This window comes from Phallusia mammillata, chromosome 6 (genome assembly GCF_965637545.1).
Source record: "Phallusia mammillata chromosome 6, kaPhaMamm4.hap1.1, whole genome shotgun sequence".
Lineage (NCBI taxonomy): Eukaryota > Metazoa > Chordata > Ascidiacea > Phlebobranchia > Ascidiidae > Phallusia > Phallusia mammillata.
Genome location: NC_137257.1, coordinates 3,696,670 through 3,720,274, shown reverse-complemented (window position 1 = coordinate 3,720,274; position 23,605 = coordinate 3,696,670). Strand labels below are relative to the sequence as shown.

Sequence of the window (23,605 nt, the reverse complement as noted above, 5' to 3'; positions counted from 1 at the left end):
GTAGCAGAAACAATTCCCGTTTTAGTATGTGGACATGTACCTTTAACAATGCCGTCATGACGACTCAGTGATTGGTGAACAAAGTCACCGTACCTCGGATGGTTGATGGTTCTTATCCCGTCTCGAATTCAAAAAGAAAATGATGCAACAAATTAAATCCTAAAGCCAAACCAAATTTTGCGAGACGTTCACAAACGCAATTCAATTTTGATCCATCGGATTTCAAGGGGCTGAACAATGCCGCTAATATTTTAGCCTCAGAAAAATACAAGTGTTAGCGATGAGAAACGAACCCACACGTCACAAATTAAACAGAAAAAAGCTTTGAAAAGGGCAACTAAGCAATGGGTCAATTCATTTTAAGGACCTGATTAGTTGTCGTTCCGCCTGACAAGAATAAAAAAAGAAAGAGTCACATCCAAAAATCGGTACTTTATTGCACAGCTTGAATCCAAAATATCTGTTTCGGGTTTTCAAATGAAAGTTTGTTTTGCAACGCTACCCTGACACGTAGAGAGTACCTACGAGGTGAAGCAAAGGCCTGAACAACATAAAAATGGATGGATTACAATTTTATGACAACGTTTTCAAATAAATTCACCTTAAACTTGTGATGTGTTTTTCCTGCAAACTATTGTAAGTGATATCAATAGCGGAAATCTTTGTTTCACCTTTGCGAAGAAATTTCTCTAAATACCTGAAAGATTAGGTAACCCAAATGTCAAAGTAACGTTTAAGCCAAATTAAAAATAATTCAATTTCTATTAGTTTCATTAAAACGTTGTAAAACAAAGTGTCCAAACTACTAATTAGCATGGCTGAACTATCAAGAACTTTGTTTCTGTATAGTTTGCAAGTTTCGTCAAGCAAACACTTCTTTTCAAAATGTGAAAACCCTTGAGTTAAAGAAGACAAAATGCGAAAAGCAATAAATTAAATTAGTAAAGCTTGAACCACTCCATCCCCGAACATATAGTATTGTTGTTAACTATAAAAAACAAACTATGTAGGAGTTAAGACGAGCTTTGGAATGATATTGGAAAATTGGATGCATGATTTTTTACACGAGTATGCATGATTTTGCTGGGCTTAGTACATTCCGTAGATCATCATGTGGGCTTCTCTGTCAAATTGATTCTTTTAAAACATGAAATATATCGCTTTATAGTAGTGATGGGACGAGTACCCGGTACTCGGTATCGAACGATTCCAGTGGTATCGATACTCGTACTCGGTATCGAAATATTTTACCTCGGTTTTCGATACCAACGTGCGAGTACCGAAGGCCGATTTACACCATAAGAATACGGGCAACTTTATGCCAATATTTGCTTCGGAAACACAAAATCGGGAAAAAGTTCCGCCAGTTTACGTATATCTTTTTCGCTATCACGTGGAGATTACATTTTTCGGCATGTGTGTGTTTAAAGTCAACAAGTTGGAAAAATTTAATAGCCAAACAGAATTCGAATTTCCTTACAGTGTCAAATTTGAGTTGTCGGTTTGATCAGCGATTGATCTCAAGTTCAAAATATCAATAACGTTTCGATCCAAGGCACCAAACCAGTTTTGCACACCGGAAGAACCAAAATCATTTTCCGATATATCAAGTTCTCGTAGATTGCGAAGTGCTAAAAATAAACTTTTTGTTTCACCATAAATCTAAACTAAAAAAGTATAATCTTAACAAATAACATAGGTTTTAGGGATGTGCCAAAATTGCAAATGTTCTGTTTGGTCGAGCACCGAGCATCTCACGTTAACATTTTAGCTCTACAAGGCCTCTTACGTCACCAGCGGTGTATTAAGCTGTACAGGCCTCAGAAGTGCACGTTTTTCCACAATCTAATACATTTGAAAAATCATTTGTTTTTGTTCATAAATACCCTTTCGAACACTAGTTACCTATGTTAGCAGGGCATGAAAATGCAAATTTAATGCTCGGGTCAGTTTGTGCAACTGCTCGGCCGAGCACCGAGCATCAAAAATAGAGATGATCGGTACCGAGTACTCGGGTTCTGGCTCGGCTCGGCGCATCCCTAATAGGTTTAAGATGAAGAAATGAACTTTAGGTTTAATCACAAAGACTTTAACGCACATTAAGCAGAAAAAGTTGTCAATAAAAAATAGCATGAAATGTTGTCATTTTACTGATGATGCCAATATAGTTTGGTCGAAAAGTGATAATTGAATGGCTACAAAAATGTGTTACCAACCTTTTTGTAAAGTCCGTTGCATTTCGTTGTTTTTGAATATACCATTGGTGAGGTAACAATGACTGATATTTAAAACATGCAAATTATGTACATTTGTGAGTAATTGTAACAATCCTTCACCACCACGCAACGGGTTGTAGGATAGATTCAAGTTTGTCAAATCCTAAATGCAACAAAGATAAGAAATTGTTATGAAGCAGCAAAAAAAAGGCGTATTTTCCAACAAAAACTGGACCATTAACAGAACACATTGAGTTATATTTGGAAACATTATAGACACCGGTAGACACTAATTTGAAAAGCAACCTTAAAAATAATACCTCCAGAATACTTGTATAAAGTGAATACCCACTCTATAACAACTCTCTGGTTGTTATATCTTTGTGTTTTGATATAAAGTTAGAAAAAAAAAACTTTCGTCAAACAACTCACACGAAAGGCAAGGCATTTTGATAACTTTCTCAATCCGGCATCTGACACGTTGTTACAAGCCAAGTTCAACTCGGCGACGCTCGTCTCACTCGATTGTGACGTCATCGATTGAGTCATCGCCCCGCATAGGCACTGCACGCCGTCGTCCGACACACCGTTGCCAGGAAACAGCAGGCGCGTAACTTCAGGCTGACGTAGCGTCGCCAGCTGTTGTTATGGCAACCATTTAAAACAGGATAATTAGACAATAAAGTGTAATTGTAAGTAGATGTATATTCTCGTGTTGATATTGAACAGAGTTTAACATTATAAAGTCGAAATCTAACCATAGGGTTTAGACTGGAAAAGTTATAGGCGTAGTTTTTAATTTCCAGTACTGTAGAAGATTCGCATTCCTGGCAAGCGGACAAAATTCTCGGGACAACCTCTGTAGACAAAAAAGAAAACAATATATAATTAAATCTAATGTAACGTTTGGTTGTAAACCTTGTAAATCGGCAAATACACAGACAACAGATATATCTGTAAAATTAAAGGACCGGGAGAAATTAGGACTAGTGAAACTAGTGAAAAATGCGATTGGATAATTGACCAGTCACATTTTTTTTGCAACTGCGACCAAAACAAACTTGAACATGAACACATGAAAAAACAGCCAAATAAAATGCACTCGGTAATAATTTGAAGTGATACAGTAGTTGAAAGGTTAAGGACTCAGAAAAATGCACAAACTTACTCAGGCCACTGTTTCTGCACATTTCCACGTAGCGTTGGGCAAACGGCAACACATTCCACACATCCTCCTTCGCCACGATGACGTCATTACTACTGATGACGTCACAGAGCTGATCGTCGGGCAGCAGGCGAGCTCCGTCGCAGGTGAAGAGCGACAACTTGGGGCGAAGCTTGGTCATGTTTTCGTATAAGGATGCGGCTCTTTCTTCCAGCCAAGACACCGGCTTGTTTCTGTCAAGAATTGTTTTTCATTATTTTTTACATAATTCAAGGGACAGTTGACTTTTAAGGACACCGCTACAACACTTAGATCGAAGCTTTTATCGCGTGAAAGCAGAGCGTTTGCAACAAAGTGCAAGTGGCTCTCAGGAAATACATTTTTTTAAATCGTCCATAAAAAAATCACAATAACGGTTTAAAAGGTATATATTGACTGATTCACGGTAGTTTATGGATTAAAAATAATTTTCCCAATTTTCAGTATACCTACTTACATCTCAATAGATCCTAGGGAGTTTTTAAATGGTCTAAAAACACAAAAAACACGCTTTTTGCTTTTAACCAGTTTTTCACAACGTGAGGAGTACGTGTAACAAAAGAACAATCAAGGTCTTGTTCAAAACTATAACCAAATCGTTTTGGGTGATTGGTTTATAGATAGGAAATCTTGTGTTTGTAGCGCACAACAACATTATTACCCTAACCCAGCACTATAACCAGTGGTGGGATTAAAAAATTTTGTCAGTCGGTTCTATCACAAAAGTCATATTTTTCAGTCGGTTCTGTTACAAAAAGTCCATTGACAGTAACCACTAATGCTAACCGGTTCGCTGATATCATAACATTTCGTGAGACGGTTCTATAGAACGGTGCGAACCGGCTGAATCCCACCCCTGATTACAACCCATTATTATTCACATGATTAGCACAAAATCAGCGAATGACTGAGACTGCTTAAATATGCACTCACCTTCCAGGCACTCCGACCAAAAATGTAGTTTCCTTAACTTTCACCTTGACACGAAGCGCTGACACTGTAGTTGCTGTTGGTGTTGAAGGTAATGGCGATGATGATGGTGGCAATTGAGTAACATTGGGTGACGATAGAGATATTTCATCATCAGTTAAATCCACAGCGTCAAACGCAACTTCAATTTGCGAGGATTTCTTGCAAAAATCCGTAATTTTCGGCGTTTTACGTTTCCAACCCCGTTTAGCGGCAGATGACGGTTTTTCCCATTTTGTCACTTCAAGTCGACGCGGCTTTTTCATTGGCTGACGGAATGGCGCGTCATCGTCAATAACATCCTCAACTAACCAATCATCGGCGTCCGGTTCATTAACGTCCATCAAGGACGAGGCATTGCTTGTCCGTTTTGTACTGTTTCTCTGGGACTGCGTAGCTGCTGGAAGATTGCTAGAGCTTCCCAAGGCAGCTATAGAGTCCCTATAATCACTAATGCTATCTTGAATGCTGTTCCTTTTTGGCCTAGAGAATTCCCTTTGGGATAAAACAGGGAGATCACTATGTTCTTCCATACAAAAATCATCATTTGGGGGCGCTATAGGTTCACTGTCCATGGGAAAGTTGTCGTCTTCAGCCAGTTTAGCAAGATCCATATTCAAGTTATTAGCAGCAAAGTTCGCAGAAAATGTTCCAGGCGTTTTCTTTTCATCTTCGCGCTGTTTTAGGATTGCGTAAAGTTGTTTATATTCTTGCTTACTGCTCGGGTCCATATCGTCCTTATGCAAGTGGTAATATGAAGTCAGGTTATTTAACGTCGTTTTTCCCTGAAAAGAAATCAACTTATTTGAACAAAATAATTGAATTTAAATGTGGTAAAATGAAAACAGTTCAGCCTGTTCATTTAATTTCAAAATCTTAAGCACAAATGACTAAGCGTTTATTGAATTTATATCAATAGACATAAGATTCGTTTCATCAAGCAACGAGCTGCGTGATTTATTTGTTACGTTTGAAGTATACTTATGAAGTATTGTAACTTACAAGTTACAAGTATTAGGTCAGTCTGCTGTGAAAATTACCCTTAACCTGCTTTTCCCACGGTTTATCAGTTCTTAAACATCTTTAATATGTGACCTTAAACAACCAGCAGACATTTTGACTCACCCTTGCATCCTGTATGTTCGGGTCAGCACCCTTCTCTAGCAACATAGAAACAATAGAGAAATGACCGTTCAATGCGGCGTCCTGAATCGGTGTGATTGCGTCGCACTGCTGACCGCCGACCGCGTTCACATTAGCCCCGTTGCTAAGCAACAGTGCAACAATATCTGCGAAAAACACAAACGCTGATGGTGACTGATGATTAAATGATTTGGAAAACTTACCGTGGTAACCATGGTTACAGGCTTCGTGCAGAGGCGTCCAATCGCAGAAGTCACGTGGGTTGAGCGGGTGGCCCTGAAGCGAAACACGCGACTTTGGTCATATATAACTAGCAACGGGTGGTTAATAAAGTGGACACGTTGACGCTTATTACAGTTACTAAGAATAGGACGAACCCGTGTTAAGCATTACCGGTTTTGGTGTATGAAAAATTTACCTACAAAAATCAGGAAAACTGACTTTAGTTTTTTAACAACACAAAACAAAGCGACTAATATGTTGTAACGTCATACAAGTGTGATGTCACAATAGTCCGATAGAGTTCGGACGAACACCGAAAGTTACCACGAAATGTTCAATACTTGACAAAATAGAAAATTAGTAGTTTATCACAATCTTATTCCATCATCTCACTTGTTCAAGCAGCAGCTTCACTCGCATCACGTGACCTTCGATGCACGCTCGGTGAAGCGGGGTTTCCCCTTTTTCGTTTTTCTTGGCCAGGTTCGCTTTGCGACGCTTCCTTGGGCCTTCCTCTGTCTCCGAGTCATCTGAAAGCAAATATGGTTTGGGTAACAAAACGCGACACACCACATGGTATGATAATGCATTTTGTTTACGTTTTAATAATTTTCACCAGATTTAAACCCAGCAGTTGGAACTAAACCAAGAGTTCATAAATAGTTTTTGGCGGGGCCCACAAAAATTAATCCAACATTTTGCGTCCCGAACTTTCCTACTCTCACTTGTGGCCAGTGTTTTTTTAAGGTGTTTTGGGGGACTGAAACGGTCCCCCAAATTTCTCCAGTGGTTTCCCAAAATTTGCCAGTAGCCTAATAAATAATTCGTTTAAGCAAATATGGCTATTTTTTGGTATTTAAATGAAACACTTACGGTCTCTTGAAACTACTTCGCGGTCACCCAAACCAAACCTTAAAAAAACCTGCTTGTGACAATGACAGTCTTGGTGTTCTGAGTTCAATAAAATGCCGCGATTAAACTAGGGAATATACTTTCACTGGCATTTGCAAACCAATAAACACGACAAAAAGCGTCGTTACATGAACACATGTACATTTTAACGACACTAAATGGACGGTCTTGCGAACCACTATTCGCAGACCCCTGGTTTGAATGGCCTACCATCTGATAATTTCTCCATTTCCTCGCGCAACAGCTCTTCACTGTCATCTAGCGGACAACTATTTTGACACGCGTCTTGCGAGTCTTCTACATCATCGGCAAATAAACCGAGCTTGGCTTCGAGCGCCGCAATCTTTGCTCCAGTTTCTGAAGCCTCCTTCCTCATCTCATAATTCAACTGAGTTTTTTCCAGTGCCATCAGCGTCTGTAGCTGAAGTACAAAAAGAGTCCGTTTGAAAAATTAGCTAAATTTTAAAGTGTATGTCAAGGTCAAACGGTTATCGTTAGCCGAACCAGAGTTGTAAGTCAGACTGGGGCCGGGTTCGGGTTCGGGCCAGGTTCGGGCTCGAGCCGGCTTCGGGCTTGGGTTTTTTAAAAAAAACGGGCTTGATTCGGGCCTAACTTTGCATTCTGTGTCAGTATTTTTTTTTTAAACAAATTTAACTAGCTAAGTAGCCAGTTGCTAGACCTGACCTAATGTCAAACAGCCCTAAAACGCCTTGTTTAAGACCAATTGTCTACTGTGTTGGTTGTCTTGGTCTTTTCTCAGGCTTTAATGTATATGCTGAGTGCCGTTGGATGGCTACACTGCCGTTGGATGGAGAACAAAGTTTGAATTCGGGCCGGATTTCAATTTCGGGTTCGGGTCCGCTTAAAACTCTGACAAGTATTTTTACCTCACACACAAATATTACGTGACAATAGATATATTATCGTATTTTATTCTTGTTCACAACTGAAACACTAGGCGAAAAATTATATTGTTTCCGAACATCGCCAAATAAGGGGTAACAAATTTAACTTGGCACTCTTACCTCCAATCGACCGTTCTCTACCTCTTTAGCGCACTCTAGTGCCTTGTCATAATGACCTTTCACCTCATCATAAGGATTTCTCATCTTTTCGTAACAGGTCGCCACGTGTGTGTGAGTTTTGGCGCGCTGTAGATTAACGAGATGCAAAGTTTTCGGTGAGTTGTTATAAACGTGAAATACTATACGTTAACTTTAAAAGAATAAAACATAGCCAGAAAGCTGTCTATAGCAAAGTCTATGTAACACATAAGTTGTCCAACCGATTGCTACCAAATAGAACCTCGTGGAGCCATTTTGTGTCCAAATTAATACAACGGGTATAGGAAAAAAAAACACTTAGATTGTCTGATTTCTACAAACTGGAGAGCTATACCGCGAATTTTAACGGCCAAATTAAATAAACCTTTTGAGTTTACACATTTGAGCCTGTCGAACTTTCGTTAAAGCTCTCCAGTTTGTTCAAATCAGACAATTGATGTGTTTTTCCATATACCCGTTGTGTTAATTTGGACACAAAATGGCGGCCATGGGACTCTATCGCGTAACAATCAGTTGGACAACTTGTGTTTTACATAAAGAACTTAGTTCATAAAGAATCGATTGTATTGCAGAACTTTTAACAATCGCTGGTTTGATTAGTTGAGTTTAAAAACATTGTTAGTTAGCATAAAATATTGCCATGTAATTTCGCGCTTTCTAACCGTAATACCCTGACTTTGGTTCGTACCTCGGTTTTATCCTCATTTGAACTCATTTCTTTCAGAAAGTACGCTATCGCTTCAGGGTATTCCCCTGCATCCATGAGTGTTGAAGCGATCGAGAAATAAACAACCGCACGGTGGCGTGATGAGCAATATGTCAGCTTGTCAAGCAAATCCTCCTGCAAAAGTTTTAAACATCTTGTTAAAACAGCTTTTACCCCCACAACCCACCGTGCGTTGAAACAACTCCCGGAAATGTTATGTACTGGCTTTTGTAGAAAATTGCTCAAATTTGACTTAACCATATACATAGTCATAAAAGAGAAAAATGCTTTTTAGGCCAGTCTATATGTGTCTTGGTAACAGAACATAAACTTTGTAATGGCTCGTTTTAAGGCTAAGTCAGTGGTTCCCAACCGGGGGAGGAATTCCCCACTAGGGGGGAATTTTGTAATTTGTAGGGGGGAATTTGTGCCACGATATTAATCTCTTACTGGTTGTCTGTTCTATGTGTTATTGCTACGTTTGCCATATATGAGCTGAGAAAAAGAAAGTTCTCGCATAATCGATTTAAGGCAGCAATGCAGAAAGTGGATGTACCACGAAAATGTTAATGTAAACGATATTTTAGCAAACTAAATTTGTAAAGTAGAATTTGATTTGAATATCGACTAAAGGGGTGCACAGGCCAAAAAGGGTTGGGAACCACTGCTATAAATACTTTTATTCACGTTTAACACATTTACACTGCCAGCAAGAGTAACACACTGATGGTAGTTAGCCTATTTTCTGAATAAAAATGGTAAGCAAAGATCTATTTAGATATGGGTGCTACACAAACACTATACTAAATCTTCAAATAATATGCATGTTAAAAAAAGCTAATCACTACTCCAAAGAGACTATGCTGTGATATTTTTCATTGAGCTTATTTTTAAATTGGCAAAGTGTACCTGTTTCTTGTAGTGTTTTACAGCAGGCAAATAGCAATCAACTTTGCAAAACAAATCAGCCATTAGTTCATGAAGTTTAAATAGTCGGTCGACTTCTATGTCTTCACATGAAAGCTCCTCTTGCAGTTTACACATCTTCAAAACTAAAAAAACAAACAGTAATTTTAAGTAGAGGTTCATGCTAACATAACGAAGCTTGGTTACTTTTACCATGTGCTGCTTACTGGCTAACTATAAATTGCTGTTTATCAATAAAATATGGTTCAAATATCTTCTATATAACTTTTATGCAAAGTCTTTCATCCATAACTTACATAAAAATATATTCCTTTCGAAGTAGTTAAAAAAGTAACATTTAGGTATTATAGATTTGGGTGATTAATCTATTTTAGGTAATACACAAATGATGACATTGTACCAACATTAGTTTGGTGTTAAAAGATAAAAACTTGGTGGTCAAACAAAGCAGTTTGAGCTAAGTTTATTTTGCTTGATTAAGAACTCATAGCTACACAATTAGGATCTTGATATTACACGCTGCACCCATCGAAAATAATCAACGAAAATGTAATTTGTAGGGATTTTTTGTCTCCCATTACTATTTGATAAGTTCTAGAGCAGCGGTGTTTGCCTTAGATTGGTTCACAAAGCGATTTCTGTAAGACAAGATCTCATGACAATCTTACTTGTGTAACAAACAAAGCAATTGTTTGCGCATAATCTAATGTCTGAGACTTGTCTGTGATGTCACAGGCTTCCCTTAGATCACTGATATACATAAACAAGCGCATCTACAAGTGAAATAAATCCTGAATATTGTAGTGAAGGTGGAAATGTAGTGGCAAGTTTATTCAGATTGGACCGTAATTCCAACGACTCCGCAAGAGAAAATTACACAACTACCATTCCGTAATTCAAAAAGTTTGAACACCACTGTCCTAGGCCTAGGAAATAGTCTATGCGGCCTACACAAGTGTAGATCAAACGTTGAGTGGCCTTTATGAACAAAAAGGTTCCCCACCCCTGGACTAAACGGACTGAATCTACATCGTATTTTGAAACAATATTAGGCGACAGCTTACTAGAGAGTGAGGGGCAGTGTGAGTATAACACAACTGGGGGTAGACACTGGTGGAATAAGTCCAATGGCACTAGAATCTAACCACCTGCATTAAGTGAAAGAGTGGGGGTTGTCAAAAATGAGTGTTGACACTTTTAGGTAAACAAGACTTAGTATATTTACCAGCTTTCAATTTTTCTTCCACAATATTTATTCCCGACATAGTTTTTATTTTGTATGACTTCTTCAAACACTTTTTTGCGCCATCTACATTTTCCAACAGTAAGTAAATCTGAGCCAAAAAAGAAGCCAATTTTTGCAAACAAAACATAAAAAACCTAACAAATTTACCTGGGCACAAAGGTTTAGTGATTCAAACACTTTCTGCTTGATGCCGGATGACTTTGCAATCCGCAATGCAGACTCAGCTTTTTGCAGTGCTGCACTGACTTGTTTTTGATCCAAGTTTACGTCACAAACTATTCTGTTTACCAAATATAGTTCCTCACTGGCATTGCATTTTCTGCAAAAACATTTTTTTACAAATTGTTACACGAAAACACATTTTACACAAGGGATTTCAAGCTAACAGAAAAATATAGTGCTTGTAAGTATGCATTTTTGTAAAATTAGGTGCACAGCATGCACAATGCCTGTCATTCAGTACATCAGAAAACTAATGAACAAAAAACATCAGAAACTAATAAAACAAAAACCGGTGTTTATATCCACATATGTAGGTGTCTTTATCAAAATTTGTGTCTGCAAAAAAACAAACAATAACACTGATCTGTTAATAAAGTGTTTTTAGGAGGGTGGACTTAAGCAAAAAGAAAAACAACATGGCATATAACATATGCCGCTGTATAAAAGAGGGCTTACTGGGCAAGTAGAATAGCTTTCTGAAAGTACTCTGCACTTCTTGCTGATACAGTCGCCTTTTCTTCCCCAGTAACAGCAAGTGAAAGTTGGTGATGACAAAGTCCGAGATTAATAAAACTGCGAATTCGCATCTCGTTCAGCTCCTTAGAAGGAACTTTATCATCATCTGTCAGCTCAGTTGTAAGCTGTAAACTTTCTGTAAGAAGATCGATTGACCTAAACAACATAACAAAATGAAAACTGTCATCTCAATAAGCCACGCCTTTCACCATTGTGATGGTCACATTAAAGTGTACATAAAACCACTGGCGTAGAGTACGGGGGTGCGGGGATGCCGCGCACCCCCGGCCTTAACCTTTTTATCACGTCAAAATCGCACCTTTGTTCAAGGTACGTCGGTTAATTAAAACTTGTTTCCAGCTAAACAAAAGCGCTTGCATTCACGCCATTGATCCTACAAACGTCGTATAAAACAATAAATAGGCATTTTAATGCAACATAAACATAACTTATAGACTAACGTTTAGTATTATTTGTCGCAATAACTCTCTGCAATAAAAAAATAGTTAATATATTGATTCCTAAGCCGAGTTTAATGTCCGTTTGCAAAGCTCTGCAACGGCCTAAACTTGATCCAAGGTGACCTAAGTTTAAGCGTCAACAATACATAGTCGGCTATATTTAAAACGTGAATTGCTTTACTTTTATTTCCCACCGTAACACGTTACTTTAAACTTAATGGTTGTTAAAATTGCTCATTCGGCAAATCGTCCTCTCGTTACATCACAAAGAAATTGCGCCGAGTGAGTATTTGCAAATTAATGTGATAGAAACTAAATTCTAAAGCATGTAAAAGGTGTCGTTATTTGGTCTTATACAGGTACAGATACTGTACATGGCATAGGCATCGTTTTTGGATCAAATGGCGCACACCCGGTATTTTTTAAAACTCTACGCCTATGCATAAAACACAAGTTGTCCAACGTATTGTTACACGACAGAGCAGTGGTTCGCAAACTTTTTAATTGTCGGGGCCAAATGGTAGTTTTGTAAATGTGTAGGGAGCCACAAAAAACGAAAACTTGAGAAAATCACTAAAGACTGTTACTTTGAAAGCTGAAATAGCAATCTTTGGTGGTTTTCTGCGGTTTGGTGGGAGCCGCAAAATCAGTAGTTGAGAGCCGCGTTTGAGAATCACTGAGATAGAGCCTCATAGATGCCCTTTTGTCCCCATATTAACACAGTGGATATAAGGAAAACACATACATAAGTTGTCTGATTTTTACAAACAGGTGGGCCTTGTCGTAAATTGGATTAGACTTTGGATAACACTACACATATAATACCACATGTGTTAAAGACCTGCAGTAATTTAAACTGGCCTTTTTAGCATTAGACTCCACATTAAATTTGAGATTTCACATTAAAAACCCTTAAAAGGATGTTATGAAATACAATACATTTAAAACAAAAGTGCTTTAACCTATGAATGATAATTTGAAGTAGCCCAGTATCAATAAAAAACAAAAACTTTTTAGCCTCTACAAGACTGCAGTTCAACATCAGTGGTTTCGACTTACTTTTTTAATGCCTTGGTAATTTTTGTTGGTGATGTCATTGATCTTGCTTGCTCCAAGTAAGTCTGTCCTAGAGAAGTGTTTGCTCTTTGCATTTCCACCTTATCATCAAAAGCCAGCTCTAAATGCTTTTTGTGGTGTGAGATAGCCAGACTGTAGTTTTCCATTGAAAGATATACATCTCCTATCTGAATAAACAAAACAAAATGTCACATATTGTCCAAGTATTAATCTGTCTTTGTTTGTTTTCTATTACCGAAGTGGAACAATGCCTAATTTTTTTATAAAAACCCATTTATAAAAATATCAAGTGGACCCCACTATGAAATAAAATCTTTTTAGATGCTGGAAAATCTAACCTTTTCCATGGGTTTCCATAACTGCAAGTCTGAAACCACTGGTCTAAATGTGCAATACTTAATCTAGCATCTTTTGCTTGAACGATTTAACTTACATTGTTTAATATTACAAACAGCTTTCACCACTTGATACCTGATACACATGATTACCTTTCTGTTTGCAACAGCTTCTCCAACTACATCTTGCAGCGAACGACAGAGTGCAAGTTCTTGCTTGTGCATGTTAAGTGCTTCATCATAATCACCTGTACACAAAAAACACATCACCAAGGAGTAAAGCAGTGTCCCTTCTGTTACAACTGTTAACAGTTGAATGTGAAATGCTATTAAAGTTTTTTAAACATAACTGTATTGACAAAAATAGATGAATGTTATTTACATTATCAATATGCCAAGTTTTGTTATTCAAATAACAGGACTGCGTAAATAACTAGATCACATGAGTTTTTGTCAGTTATAAGAGGGGTTAGTCCATAAAGGGTCTAGTTTTTCTTGGCAAAATGCATTAATTTTATTGTTTTTACAAATATTGTAACATACATATCTAAAGAAAACAGTGGCATTGGTTATTGTGGCTTAGAACAAAACCAACCCACCAGCTTGAAGATATAAGTTCCCCAATGCATTGCACCATTCTGATTCCTCCTTTAAGTGCTTGCTTTCTTGTGCTTTTATTCTCAGTCTTTCACACCCTGGGAAATGTTTTTGAAAAAATTTACCTCTGTTTAGTACAGTACTTTGCAACAGTTTTTTTTTTCAAAGGAGCATCAGCTATAATTTAACCCGAAGCTATACATTTCATGCAACATCATTATTATTTAAATTGTTTACAGAAAACACAAATAGTGATTTATTATAAATTTGATGACAATAAAAAATTACATGCAAACAAAACTCAAATACATGCAGTTGTTCGATGCAAAGATTTGTCTAGACGATTATACTTTCTAGTTTCCCTCATAGGGGAAACACAAAAGACAAAACATCCTTAAAACAAATCAAACATCTTTGTAATTAGAGACATAACTTCACTGCTAGTGACAAAGATATGCAACACAAACCACAAATAACTTGTTTCCGCCACACAAGATTTTATATATGGTACTTACGTTTAATTTCCTTTAGTTGCGCTTTGTCCATCTTGACAAACCTAACTTTCCGCAAAACAAAACTTTACCGAAAACAATTACAAATTCCCAAATTTATCTCAGCGTGGGAAATTCCCATTTCATACTTTCGCGCCAAAATTGAGTGGAAATGCTGATTTCTATGTGAAACATTTAATGCAAACAATTTGAAGCACAGTCCAAACATGCGTGTATTATGAACGAGAAAATATATTTTGCACCAAAATAGCCACAATATTTTGACAAACTAATCAGTAAACAAAAAACGTTTAAGTACCAAAGATCAATAACAATATATTTGAAGCAGTTTTCGTTTAAACACAAGTTAAAGGATCACACATTGCAAGCGTTGTGTTGGCAGCATTTGGTGCATATGAGATTCATAGACACCATATCTTTCCATCTACATTCTTCTTTGCAAGTTTCTGCACACGACCTTTCGAAACGGACTGTAATCCCGTGGTTGGTCGTCTTCTCAATCTAAAAATGTTTTGCTTCATGTTATAATGGTGTCATACAAGGCAGCCTGCATTTTAAAGTAGTTAAACCAGTACTAACATTACCGTATCTTACTTTTGTAGCTTACTTATTTGTTAAGCTTTTTGTTTGTAATCTTAAACTATTAAAAACGAATAGTTGAAATACGTTAAGCGATTGAATGTTGTTGTGTTAAAAGTTGGTTTTATTGGTCTTGTGCTACCTTGCAGAACGTATCTCTTTTCTTGCAAGGTTGAAGCAGGTCGTCATGCATAGTGACGTCACCCTGGCAATCGTCCATGTAGTAAACCCGTTTGCTAAGATAAAGGCAGTCGTAGCATGTCAAGTTGTATTCCGAACCCGAAGCTTAAACGTTAATTGAACAAAGATTACAACAAAACTACATTTGAAAACAAAATAACAACCTATGCTACTATGCTTGTTTTTAGAAGATCTTTTTTTGCTGTTGTCCGAAACTTAAGACAATTTACCTGTCTATATCTGAAGAGATTGTAATATTCTTTACAGTTTTAGGCCTTTAATCATTTATAGTTATATAAAAATCGATTGGTTTGGGTGAGCCACATACCGGTTCTATATATCAAAAAAGGGTTGGGGACTATTAGCTTAATACCGTTGCAATAACAACTAAAACTACAACAATAAACATGCATTATATAACTTACCAGAAACAGACATTAAAATTCCACACAAAACACCAAACAAAAGCAACGTATCCATCACGCAACCCTTCAAACGCTTGAAATTTGACAAATGAGAATTTAGATGCCTATTTTACGTGACACAAATTGGAAAATTCAATATTTGTTTTTCGCATATGTCGATTTTGTAGGCTTGATTGTTGAAAATTGATTAGGTTTCTATGCTACGATTGATACGACAGGTTAAACATTATCTTGCCCTTTTTATCCTTTGTCCTATTGCGTTTATGTGTGCCAACGCAATGTAAAATGTTTGCAACAAATATTACCTTCTGTTGCTTTTTCCACCGGTTTAATATTACGTGCTTTGGTTTTTGCTTTTAAATGCCTATGGTGTCTGGCAATTGCGTTCCAGTAATTTCAATTGGTTCTGTGGCTAGAAACATTGCGACCATCCAATTCTACTTAAAACGAACAGGCATGCCAAACTTATATTGAGTCACACCTTTTAAGCTGCAGACAATGTACACTTTTTGACCTATATAAGGTCTCATTAGTGCAACTGGTGACAAGAGATCGGTCGCATTTGCTGAGATTGGTTTGAAGGAAACCCAATAAATCGAAACAGTGTGCACTATCTACACCGAATCATTTATTAGCTTCATGCTTTTACATCATACTTTTAGTTGTAAAAAAACTTCATGTTAACATTATGTACTTTATGGTTTTCACATGCTAGTGTAACAGCATTTGTATTGAAGTATTGCCACACACATATACCCTGTAAACAACGCACAAAACAAACGTGGGAACAAAAATACCTGTTCTCCTGCTGTCCATAGTAAACTGTCTTATCAAGACAAGATGACATAGCAGGTTTTCAGCAGTGTTTCCATAACACACACTAGAAGTGGGTGAGTTGAAATTTGGAGCAGAAAACATTGAAACTATAACAAGAAAGAAATGAAGAATTTGGTGTTCGTCGCTGTTTTTCTATTTCTTTCCGGAATAGAAATTGGTATGTATGAATAGCTTCTACATGATTTTTTACTTCAAAAACTTTTTTAACCTAAGCTAAACCTTTGATTTCACTACGAACAAAATTAGAGTTAAGCAGCATACAACGAAGTCATTTGTTGTTTAAATTTTACGCAAAAGATAGTAAACGTTTCCAATCCGGTGCTAGATATGTGCCCACCATTCTTCTGTCAGTAAATAACTTGGTCGCACATTTGACTTTCTAGATGCGCTATACACTTCTTGTGAGGAACTGCGCACTTCGTCAAACAATCTTCAACCAAGCGGTATTTACACCTTTGAGGATTCAAACGGCCAACATTACCAGACCTACTGCGACATGTTGACCAATGGCGGTGGATGGACATTGGTTGCGTCAATTCATGAAAACAACATAGAGTCCACTGGCTACTGCACAAGTGGAGACCGCTGGTCTGGCGAACAGGGGGTAACTAATACTCGACCTAAGGGAGACGAAAACTGGGAAAATTACAATATTTTCGGGAGTGCTGTTTCAGCGACCAGTGATGACTTCAAGAACCTGGGTTACTTCGACATTTCAGCACAAGATATTATGGTTTGGCACGTTCCTAATAAAACTCCTCTACGCGACTGGAGGCAGGAAGCTTTCCTAAGGTATTGATGCGTTTACAACAATTAATCTTGGAGATAAACTCGGCTTCCTTAAAGTTTAAAACTGGTGGCAAAAAACGCGTACAAAGGATTCGTTTTGATTATTACTTTTGTATCTTTTGTCGTTTGGTAAACTCGGCCTTACACAAAACTTTAAACTAGTGGCAACAAATAAGGTGATTCGATGAGCTCAAAATCACTATTTGATAAGATAGACAAGATGTCACACGACAAAACCTGTAATGAATAATTTTATGCCGTAGTTATTTTAAGATGTGAAAATAAACAAAATGATATTTCCTTAGGTACCGAACTAACAGTGGTGATTTAGCCAAGGAAGGTGGAAACCTGTTTTCTCTTTTCGAGCGTTACCCGCTGGTGTCAGGTTGTTACGAATTTCCAAAGGACGCTGGACCAGCAATGCCAGTTGTATACGATAAAGGGTCGGATGAGGAAGTAATGAGTCACCAGGCACCATTTGTGCTGGATCAGATTGAACCAGGATACATACAGGCAGGAGATTTAATCATATAGAGTAAAACATCGTATACTACACATGTGCAATATTATGTATTGAACACTGTTGTAAAAGAACTCGAAGTTAGGTCTTATACCAGGCCCAGCAAACCCCAAAAACAATTAACCAAAAAAATAACGAAACGAATTAGGCACAAAAGCATAGTACGCCAGGCCCATTGAAGGCATTATACCGAATCATGCCGATCACCAAGCATCCCACATGGCAAGGCGTGGGCTAGTAAAATTTAGCTGCGGTGGGATTCGAACCCACTAGGGGAGCCTTTTCAGGACTCGCGCTCTACCTACTGAGCTACGCAGGCTCGAAACTCGAATCACAAGCACCGCTGCCTGCCTCGAATGCTGCCCATGCCATCTCCTACCGCAGGCTAGATTTTTCCAGCCTACGCCTTGCCACATGGGAATGGTTGGTGACCGGCTGATTCGGTTTTACGCATTCAGTAGGCCTGGTGTACTATGTTTTAGAAATGAGTGTGCCGTGATCGCTGGTCTGTATGACCGTATCAGGGCTGAACCCAGTGAAAAAATGATGTTCATCTTAAGCTCAAAAGCTGCGAATTATCAAACTTAACTAAAAAAGAGAATTTTTGCAAAATATCTGAAGTTTAGGATTTTCGACCTTTCGCTCCGCAATTTGTCTATAAATTTGTTTACACCAGATGCAAACGGTCGAACGATTCTACCACTAGTGTCGCAAACATCTAAGACAGGGGTGGGTAACCTTTGGTACTGTAGGGCAAATTATAAATGTCAAAATTGGATCGCGGGCCGCACATGTGCATAACACAAAGTGATTTTGCCTCGTTTCTTACCAAATATGCTTAACTACAAGTATAATTCGTATTTGATTCTAGACACATTTTGCCAGATCGCAGAAAACTAGCATTAGGCGCATTAATCAGCTCAAAAATATGTAATAATTGGACTCGTTTGCAGTTACTTTTGAAATCCAAGCGTCTCTGCGGACCGCACAACCTTTAATGAAGGGCCGCAGGTTGCCCACCCCTAATCTAAGACCTTCCGCAAGTCGCCAAAATGTGTTGAAAAAAATTCTGTAGACGCCCTATACCCGGAAAATGACTTTCTTTATCATATACTGTATTTAATAGGTGTTATCATTTTTCTAGTTTCGGGCACCGAACCAGTTCAAAGATGTCTTCGCGATGTGTCCTGGTGTTCGCATGAATCCGTATTCACTCGGTTACTCTGCGTATGCGTGTATTGGATCAACTGGGAGGAATGGATTGGATAATTACTGTGGCGATTTTGCCGGTTATGCCTCAAGCGGGGTTGGAACTCATTATGATGTTAGCGTAGATTCGACCTTGGTCCACGGCGCTATGTTGATTTTTTATCGATGAAAATTGTGGTGTTAGTTTCTTGTGATTTGGGTGGTTAATTTTCGGTTAAATACAGTAACAAAAAAGGTTTACTCTAATCAGAAACATAATAATACAAACACCGAATGAAATTACAATAAATTAGCTGTGTTTTAAAAGTTGGCAAGTTAAAGATGAGCATAAATTCATAACTGGGATCAGCCCTGAAGCGTCTATACAGATCAGCGATCACGGCACTCAAACTGCTTGGTGACCGCCTGATTCGGTATGGCGCCTTCAATGGGCCTGGCGTATACTGTTATTAAAAAGTTTGCAAGTTTGCAAATATAGATTTATCCAGAGGCCACATGTACTTTGCCACCAGGTGGCGTCAGTGGTGCAGTTGTACATGGTCACCTTCTTAAGCGGGGTATTAAGAATTTAAGTGGTGTATCCGCGTTGCATAAGCTGGAATACGTTCCAGGAAGAAAATAATAACTGATAACATAACGAGCACGCTTCTACCAAAAACCAAATTTGCATATATATCTCAAACATGATAAGGCCAGGTAACAAGTTCACTTGCATACTTTCATGGCCTTATTCCATGTCTTCGTGCAAAAATCTAAGTTCAGGTCATACACGTGGATCACTGATTGCATTTTAATCACGATTCGGGTAAAAACTGACGCTCGGAATTCGACAGACCCGGTCTCTTTAATCAGCAGCAGTAGTTATCATAGATCTGAGGCCACGAAATTATTAAGTTCGTGCCTATGGTTCGTGACAAAATGAATCAGAGGCATTTTAGGTCCTGTCAAAGTCCTTCGACTCTTAGGAAAATGTTAAAAAAGAGTCCATTTCAGGTCACGGACAACGTGATTACTATGACTTGAAACAATAAACACGGTCACAGGGTTGATTGAAGAAGAAGGTTCACAAAGCTGTCGTCCATCGGAACGTGAATGAGGCCATGTCACGTATGGACAGTAAAAGTGTTTTGGGGTAAACAGTTTGTTTTTGTGCCGTGAACAAGAATCGTTGAAATGTCGTGTTGATAAAGCTAAATAAAGATTCTGAGAATCTTATATGTAAAAAGTTGTCATCTGAGAAAATGCACTGAGTAAATCTAAGAAAACGCTTTTTAAATTGTGCCAAAACAATGTGTCTTTATATTTAAAGCATGTTACACAAACATCGCAAATCCTTTCAGCAAATCAGGTTTAAAAAAGAAATAGTTGTTTTTTTTTCCATTTTGCCTCAACAAATTATATAATCAAATGTAAGTGTATGTGTAGAAAAAAAATCTTAGTACCTCTTGTTTTTTAGTGATCGAAAAAAAAAACGTTAGAAAATGTGTTGAAAAAACCGCATAGCAGATTAACGGCTTTATGGTAAAATCACGCCTACTCGATTCGACATTTTTTCTCGCAACACGGTCCAACCACTTCAAACAACGAATAAATCTGACTTTTGCTTTAAACCTATACTAAGTACTAACTTATTTGAAAAATGTTGTTGTTGCTCGCACCAAACTTCTTCATTGATTTTCAACTACAAAACTGATCTGTTTTGACGGCAATTTTTCATAATTTGTTTGAGAACAACATTATTACGATACATATTCTGGTATATTTGGTCGTTAAAAGCAATTGTCAAGCGTATCGGTAATTGCTTACATCGTCGTGGCGAACAATTTTATTTTTTAATCAACCGTAAATTAACACTTTAAATTGACAAAATTCTTAGCGACAAAGTGCAATGTCCTGACAACGGAAACACGCTTTAAAAACTCGAAATTTGCAATCACGAAATTCAAAATTACTGCTTGTAAGATCGTAATAGCCGGTCAAGGCTTAAATCAACACAGCCGCCGCGTTTAAGTCACATTGCAAAGTCATTGCAGCTGTTCAACTACCGAGACTAGTGACGTCATTCTGCGTTAGGCGTATCAGAATTTTGTTTTTTTTATCAATCGCGTCGTATTATGATCAAATGTAACAAATTATATGATCAAATGTAAGTGTATGTGTAGAAAAAAAATCTTAGTACCTCTTGTTTTTTAGTGATCGAAAAAAAAACACATTAGAAAATGTGTTGAAAAAACAGCATAGCAGATTAACGGCTTTATGGTAAAATCACGCCTACTCGATTTGACCTTTTTTGTCGCAACGCAGTCCAACCACTTTAAACAACGAATAAATCTGACTTTTGCTTTAAACCTATACTAAGTACTAACTTATTTGAAAAATGTTGTTGTTGCTCGCACCAAACTTCTTCATTGATTTTCAACTACAAAACTAATCTGTTTTGACGGCAATTTTTCATAATTTGTTTGAGGACAACGTTATCACGTTACATATTCTGGTATATTTGGTCGTTAAAAGCGATTGTCAAGCGTATCGGTAATTGCTTACATCGTCGTGGCGAACAATTTTATTTTTAATCAACTGTAAATTAACACTTTAAATTGACAAAATTCTTAGCGACAAAGTGCAATGTCCTGACAACGGAAACACGCTTTAAAAACTCGAAATTTGCAATCACGAAATTCAAAATTACTGCTTGTAAGATCGTAATAGCCGGTCAAGGCTCGAATCAATACAGCCGCCGCGTTTAAGTCACATTGCAAAGTCATTGTGATTGCCTATCGACACAAACAGGCCATTACAAACAACGGAAGTCGGGTCAATGGCATAATAACATATCTAAATAGTTTTGCCCGGCTAAGTTTAGGCCTTATGATTCAAGTTCCCATCGAATATTAACCACAATGCCCCGCAGCTGTTCAACTACCGCGACTAGTGACGTCATTCTGCGTTCGGCGTATCAGATTTTTGTTTTTTTATCAATCGCATCGTTAAAACCGCATTCGAAGCTGGCGTGGGAATAATTACGCCTAAAGATTTGCAATTTTCACTTTTTAACCTGCGCTTAAACTAGGGCGGTGCCTCCGAATAACAGGCTGGAACAGGTTCTTATGATTAATCTTCGGTTGCGTGATTATTGCAAATCTGCAACTTAAGAACTCCCGCGGTTTGGCATCAATTCAATCCTTTAGCAGGGCGGGTAATATCTACTTGATTTCTCCTTGAAACTTTTTTATTGGCATAAACAAAAATTTGTCAAACTTTTGCAAAACCAAAGCCAGTGAGATATTTTTTAAAGCATAACTAAATCTAATAAGAAATGTAACACCAATATGCTTTATTTTTCAGACGTTTTCCGATTTCTGATACATTTATGAACAGATCCTGCTTCAAAAACTAATTCTTGTGCATTTCTTTGCACAAATATGCATGTAAACAAGGTGTTCATTGATTTACTGTCTATAATCGTACAATTCACAGTTTCTCAGGCAGAGACACTTGCTTATTGTACGAAGTCAGTTCATTAAGGATTTGAATCGTTTTTGTTGTTTGGTACGAGAACACATAGACGGATTATGACACTGTATAAGTTATAAGTTGTGGTCGTTTAGGTTTATCCAAATCGAATCTGTCGAATAACGAAACCGCCAAATCAAACGTTAATTTGTCAACCGATGCTTCCTCAAAAGTACATCAGATAGTCGTTAAAAATATTTGGTTTGGTATATAATTTTTGTTTCATCTGGATTTGATTGTTTGCTCAAACAACTCATACATGTATCTCTAAAAATACGTTTTTGCTTATTATGTTCACTTGGCAAACTTAACAATAACGACTTCATTACCAGTTATTCAGGTTTAACTTGAGATAACAAGAAAGTATGAAAGTGACGCTAAGTCAAAACGTGGGAAATCTTGATTTTAGAGTTCTAAAAACCAAACCACCTAACATGTCAGTTACGCAGCGATAAAAACGTGGCACTGTACAAACCCTCACGAAATCCGTTCTCAGTCTGTTTGTTAACATTTTGTCCGCAATATTTATCGTACGTGGTCACATCAGGTGAGGAACGGCACGCACGAAGTTCAACTTATTGGCATGAAAACACGACGGCAATCTCCAATTACGGAAAGTTTCCGTGCAAACATACCCTGCGTGCGCGTTCAACGGCCTCCGTAGGTCGAAAGGTAATTTCAAGAGATTGCATGACCCGATAACACCAGTTAAATGTCATTGACATTTTGCAACGTTAGTTTCAATTTTCCGTTTCTGACTTTCCAAAGTTTGTTTATCCAAATATTTTGCCTTCAAGCATTTTACTGTTATTGACGTCAACGTTTTATCTCTCTCTCTTTTGATTAATTTAAGTTTCTATGTTGCAAACGTGTTTTCTCTACTAACCTGTTTTGATTATGATTTCGTTTAATACTGGACTTTAGAAATAACTGCTTTTTCAAGTTGCCAATTTAAATCTCAAACAATGTTTCAAGTGGAGTTTTTGACTTTTGCCTTAGTCTGTTTACAAATAGTTTTTCGATAATTGATATTTATGTGATATACGGCTTTACTTTCTTGTCTTGATTTTTACCTTTTCAGTAGTTTTTGAAACACTGCAAGGTGTTGGTAGTGTGCTTCTTGATTTGTAAATTTTGCAGATTTTCGAGTTTCTGTAAACAACATATTTAAGAAGGCTGTAACCATAATTGACATAAAATTAGCCATCTCCATGTACTTTGAAA

At 37.6% G+C, this 23,605-nt stretch overlaps 2 protein-coding genes and 1 pseudogene across 2 annotated transcripts; 1 reads left to right on the top strand and 2 right to left on the bottom strand.

The window, feature by feature from the left end:
* Positions 1-412: 412 nt before the first annotated feature.
* LOC145233068 (tonsoku-like protein) lies at positions 413-14,448 on the bottom strand. Its single transcript, XM_080097728.1, has 22 exons — positions 14,333-14,448; positions 13,820-13,915; positions 13,374-13,468; positions 12,868-13,052; positions 11,288-11,503; positions 10,757-10,928; positions 10,589-10,697; positions 9,346-9,488; positions 8,419-8,571; positions 7,692-7,817; positions 6,877-7,087; positions 6,148-6,284; positions 5,736-5,808; positions 5,515-5,678; positions 4,354-5,174; positions 3,385-3,614; positions 2,975-3,075; positions 2,649-2,855; positions 2,217-2,379; positions 1,481-1,631; positions 602-697; positions 413-541 (listed from the first exon to the last, which is right to left on the bottom strand). Exons 1-22 carry the CDS (start codon positions 14,361-14,363, stop codon positions 499-501), a joined length of 3,723 nt encoding a protein of 1,240 aa, XP_079953854.1. The 5' UTR covers positions 14,364-14,448; the 3' UTR covers positions 413-498.
* Positions 14,449-14,658: 210 nt separating this feature from the next.
* Positions 14,659-15,568, bottom strand: LOC145232714 (uncharacterized). Its single transcript, XM_080097383.1, has 3 exons — positions 15,514-15,568; positions 15,051-15,193; positions 14,659-14,830 (listed from the first exon to the last, which is right to left on the bottom strand). Exons 1-3 carry the CDS (start codon positions 15,566-15,568, stop codon positions 14,684-14,686), a joined length of 345 nt encoding a protein of 114 aa, XP_079953509.1. The 3' UTR covers positions 14,659-14,683.
* An 884-nt stretch (positions 15,569-16,452) lies between these two features.
* Positions 16,453-17,673, top strand: LOC145232712 (intelectin-1 pseudogene; annotated as a pseudogene).
* Positions 17,674-23,605: the final 5,932 nt, after the last annotated feature.

What these genes read in the sequence shown, in the direction of transcription:
- LOC145233068 (XM_080097728.1), bottom strand. Translation starts at nt 14,363, where the DNA reads ATGGACAAAGCGCAACTAAAGGAAATTAAAC. An exon ending in GACAACTCAAATTTGACACT is followed by an intron (nt 698 to 1,480) that starts GTAAGGAAATTC and finishes CTAATCTTTCAG; the next exon opens with GTATTTAGAGAAATTTCTTC. An exon ending in AAACACATCACAAGTTTAAG is followed by an intron (nt 542 to 601) that starts GTGAATTTATTT and finishes TATGTTGTTCAG; the next exon opens with GCCTTTGCTTCACCTCGTAG.
- LOC145232714 (XM_080097383.1), bottom strand. Translation starts at nt 15,568, where the DNA reads ATGGATACGTTGCTTTTGTTTGGTGTTTTGTGTGGAATTTTAATGTCT. An exon ending in AATTTTAATGTCTGTTTCTG is followed by an intron (nt 15,194 to 15,513) that starts GTAAGTTATATA and finishes TTAACGTTTAAG; the next exon opens with CTTCGGGTTCGGAATACAAC. An exon ending in AAAGAGATACGTTCTGCAAG is followed by an intron (nt 14,831 to 15,050) that starts GTAGCACAAGAC and finishes AAACATTTTTAG; the next exon opens with ATTGAGAAGACGACCAACCA.